This window comes from Rhamphochromis sp. 'chilingali' (genome assembly GCF_963969265.1).
Source record: "Rhamphochromis sp. 'chilingali' genome assembly, chromosome: 1".
Taxonomy (NCBI): Eukaryota; Metazoa; Chordata; class Actinopteri; order Cichliformes; family Cichlidae; genus Rhamphochromis; species Rhamphochromis sp. 'chilingali'.
Window position 1 is genome coordinate 47936046 of NC_137929.1, and position 22514 is coordinate 47958559.

General features: G+C 38.6%; 1 protein-coding gene across 7 annotated transcripts; it reads left to right on the plus strand.

Annotated features, from left to right (window-relative positions):
- Positions 1 to 1250: 1250 nt before the first annotated feature.
- LOC308412283 (uncharacterized protein) lies at positions 1251 to 22353 on the plus strand. Of its 7 annotated transcripts, XM_080906514.1 has the most exons (11): positions 1260 to 1303; positions 2107 to 2219; positions 2607 to 2747; positions 6436 to 6514; positions 6666 to 6859; positions 8510 to 9893; positions 10355 to 17562; positions 19767 to 19818; positions 20631 to 20786; positions 21020 to 21115; positions 21279 to 22353. In XM_080906514.1, the coding sequence occupies exons 2-6, from the start codon at positions 2128 to 2130 to the stop codon at positions 8517 to 8519; spliced, it is 516 nt and encodes a 171-aa protein (XP_080762640.1). In that variant the 5' UTR covers positions 1260 to 1303; positions 2107 to 2127; the 3' UTR covers positions 8520 to 9893; positions 10355 to 17562; positions 19767 to 19818; positions 20631 to 20786; positions 21020 to 21115; positions 21279 to 22353. The 7 variants fall into 7 exon arrangements, with proteins under 7 accessions (XP_080762645.1, XP_080762641.1, XP_080762642.1 ...); XM_080906519.1 differs by having other exon boundaries at positions 1251 to 1303; positions 2107 to 2226; positions 8510 to 17562; XM_080906515.1 differs by having other exon boundaries at positions 1251 to 1303; positions 2107 to 2226; positions 8510 to 17562; positions 21279 to 22352.
- The last annotated feature ends 161 nt before the right edge of the window (positions 22354 to 22514 follow it).

The following is a 22514-nucleotide window of genomic DNA, read 5'->3' on the forward strand; positions in this document are numbered from 1 at the left end:
TGTCCATACCTCAACGTTACAAAAGCACAACTACTGTCCACACCCCAACCACACCTCACCTCACAGTAAATGATCATTTCCATTTCAAGCATTTCCAAATAATCATTTCCCATACTGCCACTATAAATATACACAGTATACTGCCATCACTACAATATACATGTTTTACACACTCCTTTTGTTGTTGACATTTACAGGCTGTGTGCAAAATGCCACACTCTTCAAATTCATGCCAGCTATTATTTTTACGTCCAGTAGGTGTCCTGCTAGAGCAAATGAAGCTTCATGAAGCTTCGCGTTGGGGTGAACCAATTGGATGAAAAGCTTCAGTGCTTCATGGGGCTTCATCTGCCCATCACTACTTGAAAGAGATGAAGACAAAAATAATGCAACCCTTCCTTTAGAAATGTAAGGTTAAAAAACAGCTTTTTCGTAGGCTGCAGAAAAGATGCAAGCTAAGTCAAAAAAAGGGGGAGGGGTCTTTACCTGGGTGTTTATATTGGTGCTGTTCAAAGCCTGCTGGGATCAGTCACATGACTTTGTTAAGAAATGATGTTAAAGGATAGGTAGATAAGTCTCCATTTCATTGACTGACTCATTGATTTGATCAGGGCCCTATACTATGAAGTTAGTTCAGCCTACTCAGGATATCTTCCCCTAGATTCACCCTGACAGTGGTGATCAGATTAAATGGTCACACAAAGCTCATTATCAGCTCATTAAGTTCCCAAGGTTTACCCTGAAGTTATTTGGATAAGCTAAAATATGGCATCACAATACAGGAATCTAGCCCTTGTCTGCTCTGATTGTCTCTCAGAAACACACCAACTTTTCTCATGTCACATTTGACTGTGTGAAATAGTTTCATTATTATATAAATTTTTGCACACACTTGTGCAAGTTAAAAGCTGCAAATTGTGTTGAGGTATTTGAAGGAACTAGCAAAAATAATAATTATTATTATTGATAATAATTATTATTAATTATTGTCTGGTGTCTGGTCTAGAAAATTTGAAACTGATGTCTGTCAGCATTTTTTCCTGCTTTGCCTCTTCTTGTTTCTGTTTGTGGCAAATGAGTTACATTCTAAATATAAAGCAGGTGGGGAGAGGATGAAATACAGCTGTGCTCAGGTTTAAAATATAAAAACAACACTACCAGAACTCACCTGTAACCTGACACGCCTATCTCTGTTAAACCAGTCAGACTGGTTAAATGAGGGACTTCACTTCTTTCTTTGCTTTGGTGTTTATGCAAAGAAGGAAGTGAGGTGTAGAGTGAAGGACACAGTGGTGAACATCGGGTAACTATAAATTCTTTTAACTAAAGTAATTGTTTACATGTGTGTTCAAGAATCTTTGAATGATGCAACTATATTCAGGGGGGTAGGTGGCTTTAGCTAAATATATGTCATTTTAAATGTACCTGACATTAGTGGTGAAAAACTACCTTTAACCTGTAGTTTGTGTAACATTAACATAGAGTCACAAACAAATTATATTAGAGTGCTGCGCTATGTAAGAGCACAAGAAAGAACATGGACACTAAGTCATAGGGAAGAATCAGATTTAGGCTAGACTGTAAGTCCTGCATTTTATATATTTTACATTACTACCAGACCCATATATTCCTTTCTTTATACACAATGCAAATTGAATAGAAAAATAAAATTGGTTATAGATGTTGTTGTTCTTTTCGCTCTGATGCAGAATAGTCATGGTAAATTTCTTGCATAAATCCAAAGTGTTTTTAAGTTGTACAACACATCACTAATAACTAGTAGATGGTAAGAGAGTCTCTTCAGATACACATCTATACGTCACTCAAATCTTTGATCACTGAGTACCAACATTTTCAACAGCATTTATGGAAAGGTGTTGAGTAAGTAGACCTTTGACTTGATTTGAACTTTAATGAAAGCCTCTAATATTTCATCTTCATCATAAATAAATTCATTGTCTCCTGGTATGTTGATTTGTCAAGAAAAGACCCATCATTCCCTCTGTGATTTCTCGCATCTATTTTTTGATAATACATTGAAAAATTACAGATTACATACTGCAGCTGTAATATTAAAAATAATTTTTGCCCTCTCTCTTTGACCAGGTAGCGACTGTTTTTACCAACATGAAAAGGCATCACGCTCAGCTGACATTACAGTTCTTATTGAATACTAATTGTCAGTCTTATTCCTACAATATGCAGTTCAGCATTGCCAGGTACCAGGTAAGAGGGCATGAGGAGTATGCCCCTGCCCACACATTGTTAGCTGTAGAAAAGTAGCAGTGAAGGTGAACAACATCCAAATATGGACTGCCACTTCAAGGCCAGTAAGGAAAACAGAGTGTACCATAGCAACACAAAAATATGACCACTTTATTTAATTATATTTAAAGAAATGTTAATAGAGTATTATGAGTTTGAAACTTAAGTTTTTCCTATACATTAACATCATATTAGTAGTGTATAGTATTAACAGAAAAGGAGAAGTTTCATTTATAAGATTGCTATATTCCTTTATGTAATTAGTTTGTCCTGCCATTTTTGTAGGGGAAGCCTATGAGATTCGTTTCCATTTCTGGTGTCTTCCTCTCTGTTTCCAACAGAATCCATCACAAACCAGGTGGCCCTGAACCTACATCTGGACTTCACCTAGAAGGTGAACCCAGCTGTGTGTCCGTGAGAAGTGATTGGTCTATGGATGAGCCCATTAACTTTAAAACACCAATGCCCTCTGCTGTTAGAAAGTAAGATACAGATTAATTTTAAATGTATAGTTATGTGCAAAACAATAGCAGTGTGTTTAAAACAATAGAGGCAAAGTTCAATGTTCCTAATAGCATTTATTGCCATACATACAAAGGCACTGAGAGCTGTGCACATCCCAAATGAAAACATGAATAATTTTGTCTTTTATTTTCTCCCTTTTTTTGGGTATTTCTTCCTCAGCATAAGGCAATATGACTTCTTTCAGTATTTTTAGGTACTGAAACTGGTTCATGGTGCCTGTTATATGATAAATGGGCCCCACTCCAAACCATTATACTTGCACCTCCATGTTTTATGGTCTTCACGGTGTACTGTGGCTTGTATTTAGTGTTTGAAGTTTGTCTCACAAACTGTCTACAGCCTTTAGATCCAATGAGAACAATCTTGCTCTCATCTGTCCATACAATATTGTGCCACTTCTCTTTAGGCCAGTCAATGTGTTCTTTGCCAAACTGTAACCTTTTCAACGGATGTTTTTTTGTTTGTTTTTTTTTCAACTGTGGTACTTTACAAGGGTTTTTTGCAAATAGTTTGGCTTCACATAGGCGTCTTCTGATTGTTGAAGTACTCACAGGTAAATTGAGATATTCTCTGATCTCTCTGGGGCTGATCATTGGATGCTTCTTTGCCATTCTTGTTATTCTATGATCTAGGTGGATGATAGTGCTCCTTTTTCTACACATGTTTTGGGTTTTCTTTCCCATTTCAAAGCATTTGAGATCTTTTTAGCTGAGCAGCCAATTAACTTTTTGATCAAAGTTCTTTCTGGAATGACACATTTTACTCACTGAGCAAGGAGTAAAACCAGCAGGCACAGCATCTGCTGCCTTTCTTAAATAATGGGCCATAATTGACACCAATTTCTTCACAGATTGAATGACCTCCCTAACTGAACACCACACACCCCTTTCACTGAATTAGTCAATTACCCCCAATGAGGAGCGTGCATGTCATGTCTTTTAAGTCATACTGTGGAAAAATATATAAAATGATCGAAAATTAATGAGAATAATAAATAATTAAAGGAGTATTTGAATTATAATTTTGCTGAAAATGACATGTCATCTAGGTCTGATTCGATAATTCAGGGGTAACAAGGGAAAATATAATTAATAGGAATAAAAACTAAAAAAAACATATAAAACATTGCACGGCCACACTGTGCTAATTATATATTTTTAAAAATAAATGTAGAGGTGGGAATTGCAATTAATATAAATCTCAAAGTATTCACAACATTCCTGAACAGAAATAGGCCTCTGCACCTGGGATGAGGGTGTGGCCATGAAAACAATGTGACATGCCATTGGATGTTGGGACACATAATAACATGACGCTAAGCATCGGCCAATGAATGTGAACTAACAACCACAAGGTAAAAGCACTAAAAGCACTAAAAGCACTTGGAAAAGGCAGAATCCCATGCTCGGCTCGGACACCCTCGGTATTGTGTCTGTGGTCTAGACTCGTCGCCTACTGCTGAGGGGCCGATGGTGCGATATGGCAGCCTCTCCTCTGTCAGTCTGTCCCAGGGCATGCAAACCATTATTATTTAAACCAATTTTTAACTGTATATTTCTGTACATTTACATATTATGATTCATATTGCTGTACATTCATTGACCTTGTTTATAGGTAATTTCATTGTTTTCTCATGTTAAAATGTTCCTAATTTAATGTCTAAAAGCACTAAAAGCACTTGGAAAAGGCAGAATCCCATGTAAAATTAGTGCAACAAACTCTATTTTCATTACTGAAAATAACTGTATTTTCATGAGAAAGTTATTTTCTGTTATTTTACGGTAGTATTTTGGCGCCCCAGCTGCCGGAATATTACCGTTTTTTTAAGATGTTTTTTTTTAACAGTGCACCTCCAATCAGCCTGTTATCGTGGTTCCAAATTGGTAGATGTCATTCAATGTCCTCCGTTGAGAGTGTCACCAACACACACGACGCAACCGACCATCAAGTATCTGGCAGCAAACGTCTCCGCAGGACAACTGGGCTCTCCCAAGTGCGGGAAGGTGTCAATTCTGTTACGGGACCAGTTGATCAAATCCATAATTATTTAAGTTTTAGAGAACAAGACTGTGAAACTCTTTGAGGGTTAGAGTTAGATGAGACTAGACAAACACACAGTAGCAGCAGCAGGGAAGATAAGGGAGAGAGAGGGGGAAAGATGCGTCCGCCTCCTCCGAGAGCCAAAAGATGCGTGCCATGTCTCATGTACAGTACAGAATGCATTCAGCTTGTCAAATTTACATTATGACTCTGAAGTGCTCTACTGTACGTTTGTAGTTTTTCCCCACAAAAAACATTCCACTTTAGACCACTGGATTATGTGTTTGCCTTGCAAAATGTCAACGAAACATTGTGCACCTTCAAAGGCACCTGCGGTAGCACCCAAAAGTCAGAGGAAGATGCTAACCATCGCACAAAAAGTTGGACTTTAGGACATAAAGAAAGGTAGAAGTTACTGTTTTTTTCGGACCACCGGATTATAAGGTGCATTAAGCGAAACAAAATGGTCAGATTCAAGTCAAACTTTACTTGACTCATTCTTCTTGCTTCCGTGCTATTGATTCATTAATGTTGAATTCTGTCAAGAGATGTATTCTAAAGACACTTCTTCAGCTGAGAGTCAGAGAGTAGAAACACACACGCTGCAGTTTTTACTTGCAAGGGCAGTCACAGAGCACTCGCACCCGAGAGTGGGGGCTCAAGGACTCGCGCTCTGCCACTGCTCTGGTCTTTATTTATATACAAAGGTAATACAATAGTGAATACGTCTGTTCGTAGACAGAGGAATGTTGATGTGTATGTGTGTGTGTGTGAGATTCTGAAGGAAGCGGCCCCTCTTTTTATTAGGGAGTGAAGATAAGAGTGTTCAGCTCTACTCTTCCTGGTAGGGAGTGAAACTGCATATTCAGCTCTTATTATCGCTGTGGGAAGAAACTTATAAAAGAGAACAGAACAAGTCTTGTAGTGAACAACAGCCTAAGTCATCAAAAGGTCAACATGCAATATTCTATCATATGCAAACTTATATCATTAAAAGTTTATACTGACTACTAAGTACAATTTTCTAATGACAAATTCTCTCGCAACTGCTCTGTTTTCATGTTCTGGACCTGAAAACGGGGTTTGATCTTTGGTTTCATTTTATAATACTGGACTTGTTTTAGGGAGGAACGCTGGTTTGAGCGCGGAGTCAAGGAGGCCGCTTACGTGAAAAGGGAAAGACCATCTCTGAATCAAGGAGGGGGCCTAAGGGGACATCTTTCACATCTTACAATGCTATGATTGCAGCCATTCCCCCACTTTCTGTGAATGGCCATTGATCAGTGGTCTTTGATCAATGGTCATGAGAATTTGCATATTAATTATCAAAGAACTGACCTCCCAGCCCATTGTCCCTTCAGTGGTGTTAGTGTCAGTAATTATGGAAATGTACTGTTTTTAAGTGTGGGGAAGCCATCGAGACGTTTTCCAAAGCAAACTCAGCAGAATCATTGTTGCATTATCTGCATAGGAAAATAAAAAAGTAGTGTTTGTTTTTCAGGAATATAACAACAGAGCAAAAAATATCTTTAATTGGCTGATGTTTGTGCAGTATTTGTGTTAAAAATAAATAATTTGTCATGCTCGTTTATACTGCCCACACAGAGACAAACAGGACAACTCAGAAGTTTCCAATTCTCTGCCTGCCCAGCAACATCAAACTGAAGTGAACTCCATATTTAAGGTCTGTAAACACACAGCAACTAAAAAAAAAACACACCTTTCCCTTAATTTATCTCTCTGTGGTCTTTAGACCATTGGATTATGTGTCTGCCTTGCAAAAGTCAGCTTTTCTGTTATTTTTGCACTTCTCTTTTTACACTCATTTATTACAGCTGCTGGAGGACAAAATAACTACTTTTGTGAAGAACGAGCTAAAGAAGGCACAGAATGAACTCAATTCAGATTACACCCAATCATCAGAGAGTCAGACACATGATGAGGATGTGTTGGGCAGTGAGGATGAGGAGCAGAGGAGAAGCAGTAGAGAAAATGAAACAGGAACAGCTGGCTGCTCGTCTGCTGAGCAGTAAGAGAATTTCTTTTCAAAAACTATTATTTTATTATTATTATTTTTATTATTATTATTTTATTGAAATTCTAATGCTCTGGTTTATTGTACTTTCCTCAAGAATACCCTGGTCCAGATTGTGAATTAAAATATAAATGTAGCCTGAAAAATAAGTTCCAGTGTGTGTTTGAGGGGATTGCTAAACCAGGAAACAAACAGTTAGGCATGAGGATTCAAACCAAGAGCTAAGGAAGTCTGTGTCCAGATCGGAAGGGACAGACAGCTGACTAAAAGCTGAGGAGAACCGGGTGGCAGCCGAGGGGTTGATGATCTGACAGCGGCGAGAACTGTTTTGAACGCGGAAACACAGTATCAAATAACACAGCCTTATGGTTGGAAAAGACGGTGTCAAATATTTCCATGTTAGACACAGGTAAACTGTAAGATAAGACCAGGTCTAGTGTGTGTCTGTGATCATGAGCAGGGTCAGACACGGATTGAACCAGGTTAAAAGAGTCAATAAGGTTTAAAAACTCCTTCGCCAAGGGTTTGTCAGGACAGCAGACATAACTGTTAAAATCTCCCACAATGAGAACGTAACCATAGTTGGGCATAACCCCAGCTAGAAATTCTGAAAAGTCATTTATGATATCCTTATTATATTCAGGGGGATGATAAATAAGAGCAAAGAGCATTGAGTTAGAGCAAATGACTTCAAAACGTCAGCTCAAAGCTGAACGCTAAAGGCTGTAAAAACCATTGTTTACATAGCCCATTAGGCCAATAACGGAACACTAGTTTGAGAAAATGTCCATCCCAATCAAATCAGATAACTATTACACTTACTTTGGGAATCTTCACCTTGGAGAAATCACATTCAATTTCCCTGCAACCAGTTTTGGAAACCAGTAATGGAGCTGCCATACCTTCAACGTTGACTGCCACCCCCCCAAAAAACTGCTGTTTGTCACAGTTCTGGGTCTTTGTGACCCAGCATTTTGAGTTCATGTATTTTATATTATGGTTTATGTTCTACGTCCTTTGTTGTACTGTTTTGATTATTGTCATTCCCCTAGGTTTCAGTTAGGGTTGTCAAGGGTTTAGTTCTTAGATTTTATGTGATGGCTATGTTCTGTGTTGCGTCTGCTGAGCCTTTTTGTCCCATGTTTCAGGTCCCACTATTCTGTCTCCCCACTCTGTTAAGCTTACATGTCTTGAGTTCAGTCAGTGTGTTTCCTCTTTTACTTTGAAGGTCCGTGTCCCATGTCAGTTTTTCTAGTTTTGCTTCCCTTGTCTCGTCCAGTCTAATTACTCCCAGCTGTGCTCTCCTTCTGTGTCTCATGTCCCTCGTTATCCCTCAGTTTATTTAAACCCCGTGTTTCTGTGTTAGTGTCGCGTTCTCCCTCATATCTGTGTGTGAGTTTCCCTGTTTCTTCTTGTGCCTCAGTTTCCCCCAGTTTAGATTTGTATGTTATTTTTGTAACAAACACTGCATGATGCAGTTTCATACTGTAGATGTCTTTTCTTGGTCTCTATTCAGGATAGCATTCCTTTAATTCCAAAATATCTTCAGACTATATAGCACAGTAAGTCTTGTGGTTTGAATGACTGAATGATTAGAGTTCTGCAAACTGATTGGATATCTTCTCCCCATATTCTTTCCATTAGATTTCTGTGAACTAAATCTGGATCTAAACACAATACACTGAAAACTCAAACTGTCTGATAACAACAGGAAGGTGGTGCATGTAGAAGAGGACCAGCAGTATGTTGATAATGACGACAGATTTGATCATTGGCCTCAGCTGCTGTGTACCAACACTCTGATTGGTCGCTGTTACTGGAAGGTTGAGTGGAGTGGAGAGGTTCATATTTCGGTGGCTTACAAAGGAATAAAACAGAAGGGAAGCTGTGATGACAGCTGCTTTGGCAAAACTGATCATTCCTGGTCTTTGTACTGTGATGAGGCCAAATACTTTGCAACTCACAATTAAAAATCAAGAGCCATCCCTGTCTCCTCCTTTGCCTGTGACAAAGTAGCAGTGTATGTGGGCTGTCCTATGGGCACCGTGTCCTTCTATAACATAATCTCTGGCACACTGGTCCACCTCCACACCTTCAACACCACATTCACTGAACCTGTATACCCTGGGTTTAGAGTTTGGTTACGTGACTCTCATATCTACATCTGTGCTGACTCAGAAAACTGAACCTGAGCTCATAAAGTAGCAATAAAGCAAAGTTACTGAGCTACAGTAACAAAAGTGTCATCCATATATATTTAAAAATACATAACATTATAAATTTGACTGTGATAAATGTTTCAAATGTGTTTGAAATTACACCGAGAGATCTCATGCCACCTTCTTAACTTCTAGATCACGCAGTAGTAGTGGAAATAGAGTATATATAGTATATGTATAGAAGTTTGATCTATGATATTTAAAATAAAACTGACGAAAGAATAAAAAAAATAAACAGGCAAAATGTTCGATCCAGTGAACTGATGGTTGTAATATATGTGTAATTTATTGGCATGGTTCAGAGGCTTTTGGATAGTAATCCTGTAGCACCACCATCTGGCCAAAAGGGAGGTATTTAGTTGTTATTAAATAAATAAAAAGTAAAAGAGAGGGAGACAAAGTTTTAGGGGTGTCCAACTCCAGGGGCCCGTTCTTCGTACGTCGCTCACTACATCCAAGATCAAATGACACATCCAAGACCAAACCATCGCGCTAACCGTGAGCTCGCTAATCCGGTTCCCCGAACACACCTGCTGTTGACGATTAGTACGGCTGGACGCAGTAATGTGACATCACTGGGTGTCGTAAAAGGGGCTACGCATCGATAGTAGAAACATTGATCGGCAACCCGCTGATTGGTCGGCGAAAATGTCGAAGGAGCGCGCTTGGTATTTTCCGGCAGCAGAGCAAGAACTCTTGAGTGAGGGATTTCAGGAGTTTCAGAGTTTAATTAAAACGCAAGGGAACACTGCAAAGGCTGCAAAAGCAAGGAGAGAGGGCTGGCAGAAAGTTGCTGACAAATTAAACTCGTAAGTAATCCAATAATAACAATAATAATGGAGTGGATTTATATAGCGCTTTTCAAGGCACCCAAAGCGCATGACAATGCCACTATTCAGTCACTCTCACATTCACACACTGGTGGAGGCAGCTACGGTTGTAGCCACGGCTGGCCTGGGGCAGACTGACAGAAGCCAGGCTGCCATATTGCGCCATCGGCCACTCTGGCAAACACCAGTAAGCGGTAGGGTAGATTTATCATATCACACTATATTATCCAATATTATATTACATTATATTATATTATAATATGTTATATTATATCCCCTTTCAGATTAGAGCCACAACAGGACCCACTAGAACATGGGAACAAGTAAAAGTAAAAGTAAAATATAAGAACATTCTACAGAATGGTAATATTTATCACTTATATTGCTTTTCGTCTCTTGGAAAGAGACCCTGGAATAATCTGTTTGTTTGTTCATAACAGCAACCAAGAAAAGGGCAGAGCAAAAAAAGACAGGTGGTGGTCCTGCACCCCCTCGTCAACAAGTTGGTTAAGTGAATAATACCCTCACGGGAATATCGATATCTCTCTATGAGCACACTGTCGCGCTGAGCTAAAGGATCCTGTCTATCCCGCAATATACGCTGAGTTCTGAAAACTCTCCTTATCAATCTTGCACCTTCTGCAATGGGTTTCTCGCGTATACGGACAGGACATGGCTGCCACAGACTTCCCAAATCCACCTTCGCTTTTATAGCCGTGGTCTCCCATCTTGATTACACGAAGTAATTTGCAATTACTACTCTGAAATATGAATTACATCTGTAATAATCACATACATGTAATAGAATGTTAATAGTACATTTCCCTTTTTTAGGAAATGACCTGTATGTATCTGTGTCAAATCAATAAAAGGATCAAGTGCTGCATTATCTTCAGTTACATTGATAATATTTATTTATGGTGAAACAGTGGTGGAATATCGCTGTTGCTTTCGTATAAATGAAGCGGACATACCTGCGTGGCCGCGATCTAATCCTGTTTACATAAAGTAAACCTGCTCCCGAGCAGGTTTACGCTTACGGCTCTGTTGCTATGACAGCAAGTCCCGGATGAGCTTCGGGGAACCGAACGATCCAGGATCACGCAAAATCGTCAACAATCTAATCCAGCTAACTTACTTAGCGAGGTACGAAGAACGGGCCCCAGGCCTCAAGGGCCTCAAGGGCCGGTGTCCTGCAGATTTTAAATGTCAACACATTTAAATCAAATGATTATTTCACTACCAGGCCTCTGGAGAACTTCAAGACATGTTGAGGAGCTAATGTAGCCATTGAAATCAGCTGTGATGGATCAAGGACACATCTAAAACCTGCAGGATACAGGCCCTCGAGGCCTCGATTTGGACACCTCTGAGGGGGGGGGGGGGGGTTCTGCTTCTGCTTCTCAGTTGTGGCCCCATGTGTGCAGCTGAGGAGTGGTAGAAGGCACTTTCTGGTCCAGGTTATTCTTCCTCTGGACTTTCTTTTTTTCTTTTTTATTTATTTAACCTTTATTTAACCCTTTAGAGCCGATCGGAGCGGGAACGCTCTGTTATGCGTAACTATTTTTAAATCCCAGTAGCACTGCAACCACGTAAGCTAGCGCAAAAATTTTTTTTGCATATGAAACCGGAGGAGTTGTACTTACATATTGTGCCATCAGCTTGTCCTAGGTCACGGTTTCCTTCCACATAAAGCTTTGCAAAAACTGCATAAAAAGCGCTTGCAGGAACAAAAACATAATATTCCAGAAACACGCTTTGCCGGTCCGATCAGCTGTTCAAAACACTTCCTACGTTGGAATAGACGTCAGCGCGAACTTTTGCATTTCCGCCATTACCTGGCCGAAACCGGAAGTGACGTCAGTTTCGCGGAAATGTAGTCTTTTTTGCGATCAGGGCCTCAGGGCCTATACTGCTCTTTTTAAAAGTTATCTTTGACTTTATGACTTTCTGTGTCGTTTCTGGGATGTTTAGGACTCATATTGCACTGCTGGAAATAGTTTATTTTGATGCATATGCTGCCTTTTTGCAAATTTGCAGTATAATATTTATTTTCGTTTTTCCTGCAGTGTATAAAAATTGGTGTATTTCAAAAATAAAATTATGAAGACACTCAAAATAAATTTCCTGTGGTGGGAAACTATTTTGTGCAACTTTTTTGTATTTACAGTTTTGAGGGATAAGCCTCTTAAATTTCTCTAACTACAAATATATGTTAAAAAATCAAAAACGATTTTCAATTTTTTTGTAGTTTATTGCACTTTTTTGCAATTTATGTAATTACTATGCACTTAATGAATACATATTATTAAAATCTGGGCTATAATGGTTGTATTGATGTATAGCAACTTGAAATGCTCCCAAAAATGGCTCCACAGCATGTAAAAATATAATATAAGCTCTGGCGGACTTGGTTCTATGGTAGGTCTTAAAGGGTAACCTTCCGGTTACAGATGCAATTCCCAACCCCCTGAGCCACGGTCGCCCATGAAAGCAACAAGTAACCATGTGGATGAAAAGAATACTGACCAGCATGCTTCACTGCAAGCAGGGAACATAAGAAGGTAGCAACCCAAGTATTGCCTCATATATAAAACTGTATAAATGAGAGTTCCTCTGACTTTCCAAAGCAGGTTATCCTACCTGAGAGTATTACTCACAGTGGTGAGTCTGAGATTTATAGTTAGTGATGAACCTGAGACAAGCATGATACACAGTATCAACCATTCAAAGACATTGAGCAGAAGCAGAAGAGGAAATTAGGACAATATCTGCATCTGTTGATTGAACCTAAATCTTGATCATATCCATCTTGGGTAACAAACTGCGCATATTAAGATGAACTATCTTCAACCCAGGTGAGTATTCAAATTGAGATGGTGTCTGACTACACTGGAGCTCAGGGCCTGGGTTAGGTTGCACATTACCAAATAAGAGCAGTAGTAAGACAATCAGAAGCCTCTGCTTTGTAACATTACTTATTGAGTTTGGCTTGTGAAATGTTGAAACAAAGCAACATTTTTTGATAACTAACTTTGTAATCGTACAAAGCAAGACAGTTTTGAAGGTGAAGTAAATCTTTGTGTAGATCAAATGATAAATTCATATTCTGTTCCAAATACAGTGTACAGGCTCAGGGTGATATCTAAAACCTGCAGCCATTGAGGCCTGGAGTTGGACACCCCTGCCTTAGGCAGTATCGTCAGAAGGCATAGCATGCATTTTCACAATTATGCAGATGACACCCAACTTTATCTATCCATCAAGCCAGACAGCACACACGAATTAGCTAAATTGCAGGAATGTCTTACAAACATAAAGACGTAGTTCATGCATTTATTACTTCTAGGCTTGACTACTGTAATTTGTTAATATCAAGATGTCCTAAAACCTCCCTGAAAAGCCTTCAGTTAATCCAAAATGCTCCAGCAAGAGTACTGACAGGGACTAGAAAGAGAGAGCATATTTCTCCTATACAGGCTTCCCTTCACTGGCTCCCTGTTAAATCCAGAACTGAATCCCAAATCAAATGAATTGAATTTATGTCTGTCACCCCCAGCTCAGCCTGCTGTCTTTTTGTCAGTACGACCATCTCCAAACCATACATAATGGTCATTCTCACAACCATCTCTTAAATCTTCGCTTTCAGTCTTGCTGCAATCCTGTCACAAATCACCCCCGTCCATATGTCCACCCACTCTCTGTCTTGCTTCTACTTACCCTACCTATTCTCACTACACTATTTAGTAGCATGTGGATCATGGACCATAGAGACTCCTGCCTTATTTCTTATCTATCAACCTCTAAGTCTTCATCGCAAACAAGAAGGGGTTTAGAGCAGATCCCTAATGTAAACCCACCCCCATCTTGAATCAATCTGCCACTCCTACTGTAAATCTCAACACTATCTTGCTCTCTATATACAGTATATGTCCTACATCACCTGCACATACTTTTCTGCCGCGCCTGACTTCTTTGTAGATTATCATAGTCCTTCATTCCTATATATGCATTTTCTAGCTTCACAAACTCTTTCTAACCTTATTCTCTATCAACAATCTCGAAGGAAACATCCCATTTGTAGTGTTCTTTCTCAGGATGAAAGCCATACAACTGCTTACTGAACATCACCTGTCTTAGCCCAACTTTCCTTATTCATCAGCTTCTCAAAGTATTCTGTTGATCCTCTTTCCACTATCTTTCAGAGTTGTTAGTACATTTCTGGCTCTATGCTTAATCACTCTTCAGCTTTTCATTTTCGTCTATAGTCACTTTTCAGCTTGATCTCTCTACCAAGCCAAAGAATACAAGTCCTTTTTTCTTCCTTAGTTTCCGTTTCAGCTGCATACATACATATATGCATCTCACTAAAAGGATTTCCTTTGCATTTGCCACCTCTCTTATTGCAATATCGCTAGACTCCCAGTGCTCATGCCCACTTTTTCATCTCACTTTTTATTTTTTACTTTTTGTTTCACTTACCTCATCCTTTGAATACTTTCCTATACTTTCCCATCCATCCTTGTCCTCTTACAGCTAAAGATGATATGTGAAATACAGGTTTTCCACCTTTTTAGAAATTCCACAACCATCTATCCTTTTTAAATTCCCTTCTTAATTTGCATTACACCCACCCAACACTTCCTCATCACCCCTGTTCACTTCACCTACATGTCCACTGAAATCTGCTTGAAACACCAATTTCTCCCTGCCCACTGTTGACACTCTCTACCACTTCATGCAACTTTCAGAATTCTTCTTTATCCTCTCACTGATATCGAACTTGTGCAGCATACGCACTGCCTTCAACTTCAAACTCATGATCTTGTCTGACACATATAATCATCCTTCAAGATCAGCCTTATCAAGTTTCTCTTCCCATCTACACTATGGTAGAACATTTTGAATCAAGTGCTCCTGACATTCTTCCCTTCATCCAAGTCTTCTGTACACACAGTAGATATACCTTCATCTCTCCATGTGATCAGCCAGCTCTCTCCTTTTACAAGTCATACTCCCCGCATTTAAAGTCCCTATTCTAACCTCTAAACTCCTAACGTTCTTCTCGCTCGCCCCCTCCTAGCATGCTCTCCCCAAATAGCATAGTCTCCAGCACCATGTTGGCCAACAGCACTAGAGACAGTCATAGTTAACCTGAGCCCTGAGCATTTTAGTACAGAGCCATTCTTTATGATCTGCATGTTTGAATTGACCATCATTTTATACTGGATGCCCGTCTTAATTCAACTCTATCCATTTATCTTAGCTTGGGGCCAGCAGCCCTACCTTCACTGACTGGTAGTGATCTGCATCTGCAGCGTACGCTTCTATTGGGGTGAAAGGGAGACAGGTCCCCACATGTTCTTCACGCCACACTGTGCCATCTTTCGCTGTCTCAGTCCCCAAACAAGCTCTCTTTTTCGGTGGAGAAGCAGTCTCCCCATCTGCAGTGTGAACAAATTCAAATTGTGAGCAATGGGAAGGTCAAACAAAATCACAAATGCATGCATAGATACTAATTATAATTCCAGTATCTCCTCCTCTGTATCAGAATAATGTCTGAAATATCTTACTTACTAACTACATCCACTTACTTGTTTGAAATGAAAAAGGAAATAACATGAAATAGAAGCGTAAGCTGCAGATGGAGAGCCAACGGCTAAGGCCAGGAGAAGTATCTCGAGTCGCCTTCAGAGCTTCCTGTGAACAATCATGCCACTGTGCGATGTGTTCACTGCAAAAGATACACATGTGGTAAATGCAGACTACAGATACCATGGCAGTGCCAGGATTGTGAGTGATTGCTGAAAATGTTGAATTGTACTCACTCACTTTTTATTATTATTTGTAAATATGTGTACAAATGGTTGGTTTTTTGTACTGTTTTTATCAATAAATCTCAGCAACAAAGGGCATACACCCATGTGTGTTGATTTCTCCCTAAGATGGCAAACTGAAACACTCCAAGTTGGTGACTTTTGGAGATTTATTTCCCTGGATGATTGACAATGCATCAAGATGAAACACAAAAGGAAGTGCACAGCTTTTAGCAGCTCCCCCATGCCCTCAATCACACACCCCCACTCCCCTCCCTCCAGAATTCCCAGGTAACAACCTAATATACATATGAATGACTAGCCAATTTAGCTTCCACTTGGCTGAAGCTAAAGCTTAGCTAAAAGCCATTTGGCTGCTCTCCGGGTTTTAAAGGTAGAAAAGCCAAATGGCAGTCCGTGGGGGTTTAAGTGTAAAGTAAAATTTCACAAATGTGTTGCAGTTGTTTGAATAATGTCAAGTTGTCTGTAATCCTGGAGCGGTGAGCTTGAACACTGTGCTTGACATTTTTTCAGAGAGGACAAAACAACAATGAAGCAGACCAGTGGTTGTGAATGTTTGCAATTAATTGTTAGGAGATGGACTATGTCAAGATCAAGTATCATGTTTCACACACTTTATACTGTCACAAGGTTGTAGAAACCTTTTTGCCAACTTCTCCATAGATTTACAACAAATGTTATTATTTATGCATCTATAGTGTGCATATGACTGAAGAAGTCACTTGGATGAGTGAGGAAACGTTTCTCCCACTGAAAACGCTACGTCCAGATGAACAGAAACAACCTTTCGGGATTTACTTACCTGGATGATTGAGCATGCATCGAGATATATAATGTGCATTCATTTGTTAAAGATGTATGTTGCCTATGTTGCTGTCGCCATCACAATCTAGCTAAGCAAGGGGATGTGCGTGCCCTTTGCGTGGTCTAGTGAACGAGGGGGAAAAAAGGGGTCAAAGTATTAGTGCTATCTATCTTTTTTTAAATCTAAATTGGACGAATAATATTTGCCTTTAAAGTTTAAAATGAAAATATGCTGTTATTACCATAGATAGTTTAGGGTAAATTAAATAATTAAATGAAATAGTTTAGATAGAATGGGTTCCTTTTTCTTTTCTTTTGACCTTTTTTCAACAAATGCAACACCGAGTCTAATGCTTTCTTTGTTCTAGATACAGTGATCTCTAAATTGTTTGTAAAACAGAGCAACTTCAACCTCATTTCAAATAATATATTTAAAAGATGATATCAAGCATTTTTAAGTAGAAATAACTATAGCTTTCTCCATCACAAGCTAGCTGGTGTTATCTGTACAAATGCCTCCAATGAGTAGGTAAAGATCTAGAATAAATCAGTAAATTGTAATTATTAAAAAAAAAAACTATGATTTTCAGACTGTTAGAATTCACTTTTTACTTACTGTTTTTTATTTCATAGTAGTGGTCCAGTGAAGTCTGATCTGGTCACAGTCTAGTTGAAAATGCCACACTGAAAAAAGTGATATTGTCTCCTTTTAAATATAGCATATTATATTTTGGTATATCTTTTCAATTCAAATGAGTAATTCCTGTCTACATATATAATTCGAGTAACTCCAGAATACATTCCCTGCGTTTTAATCCAATTAATTTTAGTTAATTAAATGTAGCTCAAAATGCTTAAGTATGTTTTTCATAGCCTCCTGCTGGGCCATTTTGCGCATGCGTTAGGACAGGCCACCATTTTGCGCGCGGACTGAAAAAGCGGACGCTGTGTGCTGCAAGCGGGCTCAAGTTAATCGCACAACTTCATATAAAGGTGGTCTAGCTTCGGTAAGTAAACCTTTTACGGTCGTTTTTGTTTTAGTTTTTTTTACCTCAGTCAAAGCATGTTGACTCTTTAAGACGTGTGCACATGGAGAAAGAAGTCTAAGTAGTTGTACACCTCTGAACTTTGTCATGAATTTGACTTAAGCTAGCTATGTGCTCTATTAGCTACTGCTCTATTAAAAGAGTAATTGTATTGATGCGTTAAAATGTCATGTTTTTAGCTTAGTTCTGGTGGCACACTTTGTACTAACAAATTATGGAACGAGGCAATTTCTCTGTAGTTAGCTGTAAAGTTCACTGTACAGTCGCCTGCAGTTTTAAGTTGAGAAATCGTCCCTCCCGCCACATTAAGGAATAGTCGGGCGGGGGAGGGGGCTTCTGAACGCGCCTGCACAGTCAGGGTGCAGTAGGAAATAAATAAGTAGGATTGGCGTTGCACAACGTCTTTTGTGCAGAAACAAATAATGGTTGTAAACTGTGGAGGAGAATAACTCAGTGGTTGCCAAAAATGTGAGCTCAAAAGGCACTGAGAGTGAGGTTTGTCAGGACTGAAATTAACTCAGAAAAGAAGTTGCTTCACTTGATAGAGCTGAGTGCGAGACCTGTCAGCGGTCTGGTTTAGCATTTGAAGCCTCGCTACGTGCTTCCAAACCGCTGCATTTAATCTCAGAGAAAACTAACACAGAGAAGTAAAGCAAGTGTGTAAGTTCATCTCTTTATGTTTGCATAGTATTTTCATGTTGAGCTTAACAACCGATGTATGGAGCCACAGCTGGACTGGCTGTCGGAGTTTTGTATTGAGGGGGAAAGGAAGCGATTTGTTTCGTACTTCAGCTAGAATGGAAAAAAAGACACAAAGTTGGAGTTATTCGGTGTCTTCATGCTGAACAGCTAAAACTTCTTCCCTCATTCTCCCCCCTCCCTCTCCTGTTGCTACTTCAATCATGAAACTGATCGATTATCAGGTGATCGGCTTTTCTGTCGCTAGTCTCTCTCATTTGGTAATCACCCAGTTTGCGCTAGAAAGAGGAAAACGGCAGATAAACAACAGCAGCACGTTTAAGCTTGATAAGCTGTTGCTAGAATTTTTTTAATATTACTTCTAGTATCCGCTTATGTTTTCTGGAGCCACAGCCGTAATAGCTGCTGGTCATGATAGTTTGGATATGTGGTGAGAAGGAAACATGAAGGTGAAACCAGGAGAAGTTTTTACTGAATCATTAGAGCTGAACAGGTGATGGAGAAACAGGTTTACCTTTTAGGTCACATGAATGAGTTGAAGTTATGAACTGTTTCTGAGAGACAAATAACTCCAGGATCCTTTTTTAGGTAGCTGACAGCTGGTAACTGTGCAGGGGCGGATCTAGCAAAGTTTTGCCAGGGGCCAGGTAGGGCATTAACAAGGAAAGGGGGGCACAAAGACATAATTTTCTTTCTTATTCTCATTTAAAATGTCTAGCTTTTAATAAATAATTATTTTAAATCTTACTACCAAAGTGGTGATCTGGTTAAATGTATAGAGATCCATTATTGTATGTAGTAAATATTAAGTCTAATATTAGTACACATAGCACTTTTTCCTTTGGGAAGGTACCATCTGCGCTGTCTGCCACTGTATTGAAGAAAAACGTTGAATCTAATTATTATAGAAAAATAATTGATTTCTGTGCATTAAAGTAGATTACGTCAATTAAGCATTATCAGGCGAAGGGTGCGGGGTGGTTTCCTAATATTTTTGCTGGGAGTTGGCAGTCCTATTAGTTAGTTTAATATTTCTATGTACTGTTTAGAATACCTGAATAAGGAGGATGGTGTAAGTTTTTTAGGTTGATCAGTATTGCTGAAGTATAAAATATTTTGGGTGCAGTGTATTTTTTGCATACAGGTATAACAGAATAGCTTTAATGTTTTGTTTTTAAAACTGAGTATGAACTTATACAAAATGCAGCAAAATATTTATAAAAACAGTTTTATTTATTATAAAATACACTATATCGGATTCATATCGGCAGATAATCAAATTTATGATATCGGTATCGGACATAAAAAAGTGGTATCGTGCCATCTGTAGTTTGCACAGAGGCACAAGTAAGATTTGTTTTGTTACAAGGGAGTATCATGAAGTAATGCACTAATGGCTTGGAAACGGTAATTGTTTGTCTTTCTAAAGTTTTTTTTTTTTTTTATTTGTCTTCCTTTTCTGGCAGATTTTCTTCCCCTTATGTGTTACTGTTTATTCAAGAAGATGGTGTTATTTTGGTAAGTACATGCAAATTCCTTACATATTTATCACAACAGTATTTGTCACAGTATTGCAGGGACAAGTTTATCTATCTCATCTTAAGGGTTCTTGTGATTATTAATATTGATATTAATTAATATCAATTAATATATATGATTACATTTCTTTTATCCAGGACAAAAGAAAAAAAAACTTGCGAAAGTGAAATGAAAAACAGGAATTTAGTTCTTGTGAGTTAAGAGGATGCAGAGCATAGGGTTAGATGGAGGTGGATCATTCACTGTGGTGATCCCTGAAGGAAACAGCCAAGAGAAAGAGGATCAGATTGCAAAAAAAATGTGGTTTGTGTGCATACATGAGTCTTTACGGTACCCACAGGACTCCTGAAGTACAAGTACCCTGAAGTTTGCAGAGCAATTTCAGAGATGTTTGGGGCTTACATGGCAAGCATGTTTTTAGTTGCACATCTAAATTTTCTCTGCTCTCTGTTGCTGACAGCAGAGTTCTGCCCCGCTGACCTCACAGGTGAGACACTCCCACCAGTGGACAAAGAGCACAGGAAAATGTGTTGCCAACCACCTGAAACAGACAAATATCTGCTTTTTAAAACCCTTTAAACCCGTTAAATGGACTGATGCCATTCATTTCTTCTTTGATTAACAGTAGTAACATCCTTCATGCACTGTATACTAACCCATATGATAATCATGCTTTATGAAGTGATGGCAATTGCATTGTAGCATTTAATGAAGAAATAACAAAATAATCATACCAATGATTAAGCACCAGTCTTCTTTTTTTCTGTGTGTGTGGTGTGTGTGTGATACAGGTAAATGCTGAATTCCAGTGTATTACAACACTTCAACTGGAGACGACCTTCGCGGCACAGTTGGACAGAATTACACCTCAGTTGATGACAGTTTTCCAGAAGAAGGGCGGTGTTTCTGGGCAGAAACTTGCCCACCACTTGCAGATCATGCAAGAGGTAAATCTGAATATTGCAAATTCTATTTGGATTTCTTTTGTCTTAAGTGGCAGGTCACTGGTGAGTCCAATAAGTCGTTTTAGGTGACCAGCCAAACAATCTAAATTTTGAAATTTCTTATATAAATTTTATTTACTATGTTTGAACTGACATATGATAAAATTTACTTATTGCGAATTTCAGACATTGTTCTTTTTTCCAAATTGGTTTAATCAGCAACTCTCTTTAAACAGGCTGAAAGTGATGTTAAAGTGAAAAGGGAAGCAGTTCTCAGGGCACTTTGCCTCTACCTTGGTGAAGAGGACGGAAGCTTTATTCGGGAGTTCTTTGTAAGTCATTTAAGTCATTGTAAGCAAGTCATCTATACACACACTTTTTAGATAGATATCTGTGTGTGTGTATTACACACACACACACACACACAAACGACTAGATTGGAATTTAATTGTAGAGTTAATTGTTTTTTCTTTTACCTTTTTATTAAATGTTTAGGACATTGAAGGAGATGATCTCCAGAGAGACCTGAAGAAGCACACCATGGGCATTTATGTCATCAACAGGGAGGACGGACAAAATGGACATTATGATGACATTGGAATATTTGTTGAAGGGGAGATAGTCATGGACAACATTGGATCTCTGGCCCAAGCTTGTGCATTGATGCTTGGAGTAATCTATGCACTAAACCTAGCCTTCCCCAAGGAATTGAAGGACTATTATGAATTCATTTAGAAAGTGTTGATGGGATTGGATGGTGAAAAGCTCTCCCCCAAAGTCTTTGGGCTGAAGAACAAAATTGCTACTGGATAGGAAGATTTCTAAAACCACACATCAAGAGAATGCTGTTATGTAAATTACCAATGACTGGTGCTCTTGTGAATAGGAGTGAAACTCTTGTACAACCATCATTTGTTCTGTTATGTTTTGATTGAACATTTTAACTTTCAATAATGAATGTTTCACATGTGGTACATTTGAGTAGCTTGAAGAGCAACTTTGTAATTATTCAGTTATAGCTGCTGCCCTGCATATAATCAGTGTTAACTCAACCGGATAAAAAAACAAAAAAAACCATTCATGATTACCACACTGCAGCACACTGGTAACACTTTAAAGACTATTAATTGTTTTGAAGCGAGTATGTTAGGTCAGAAAATATGTAAAACATTCAGAATCTTCAAGGAAGGACTAGAATGGAAAGACAGTGGTCAATAAGCAGTAAGGAAAACACAAGTTTAATTTTAAGTCTAATTACCTTATTAAAATGCAATTTCTAAATATGGATCGCAGAACAGCAAGTCTGAAACTGGTTAGTTTGTGGATGCATCAGTTTCTAATTGTGATACTTTATACTGCTGGCAGTGTTTTATTCTTTTATGTAAGGAGGTTTTTTTTGTTTTTTGTTTTTTTTTATAGAGGAAGAGAAACATTGGTTAACCTTTCCCTTGTCTGTTGTTTCTGTTTTGTTTGAATACAGCTTTTTAAAGCTACTAGTTCATAGGCAAAAGTTTTGTAATTTGTATTATACAAATTGCAGCAATTTTTCTTAGAGATGTGGATTCTTATTCTGTTTGCAACAAATTTAGCATTAATAAATGATGTGAAAGAATGTTGTAGTTTTCATTATTGACGTTTTTAAAAACTACAAATCAGGGTAAGCAATATTTTTTAAGTAAACTTAACTTAATTGAAATAGAGAGAAATTAACAATTTGATTGATTTGAATAT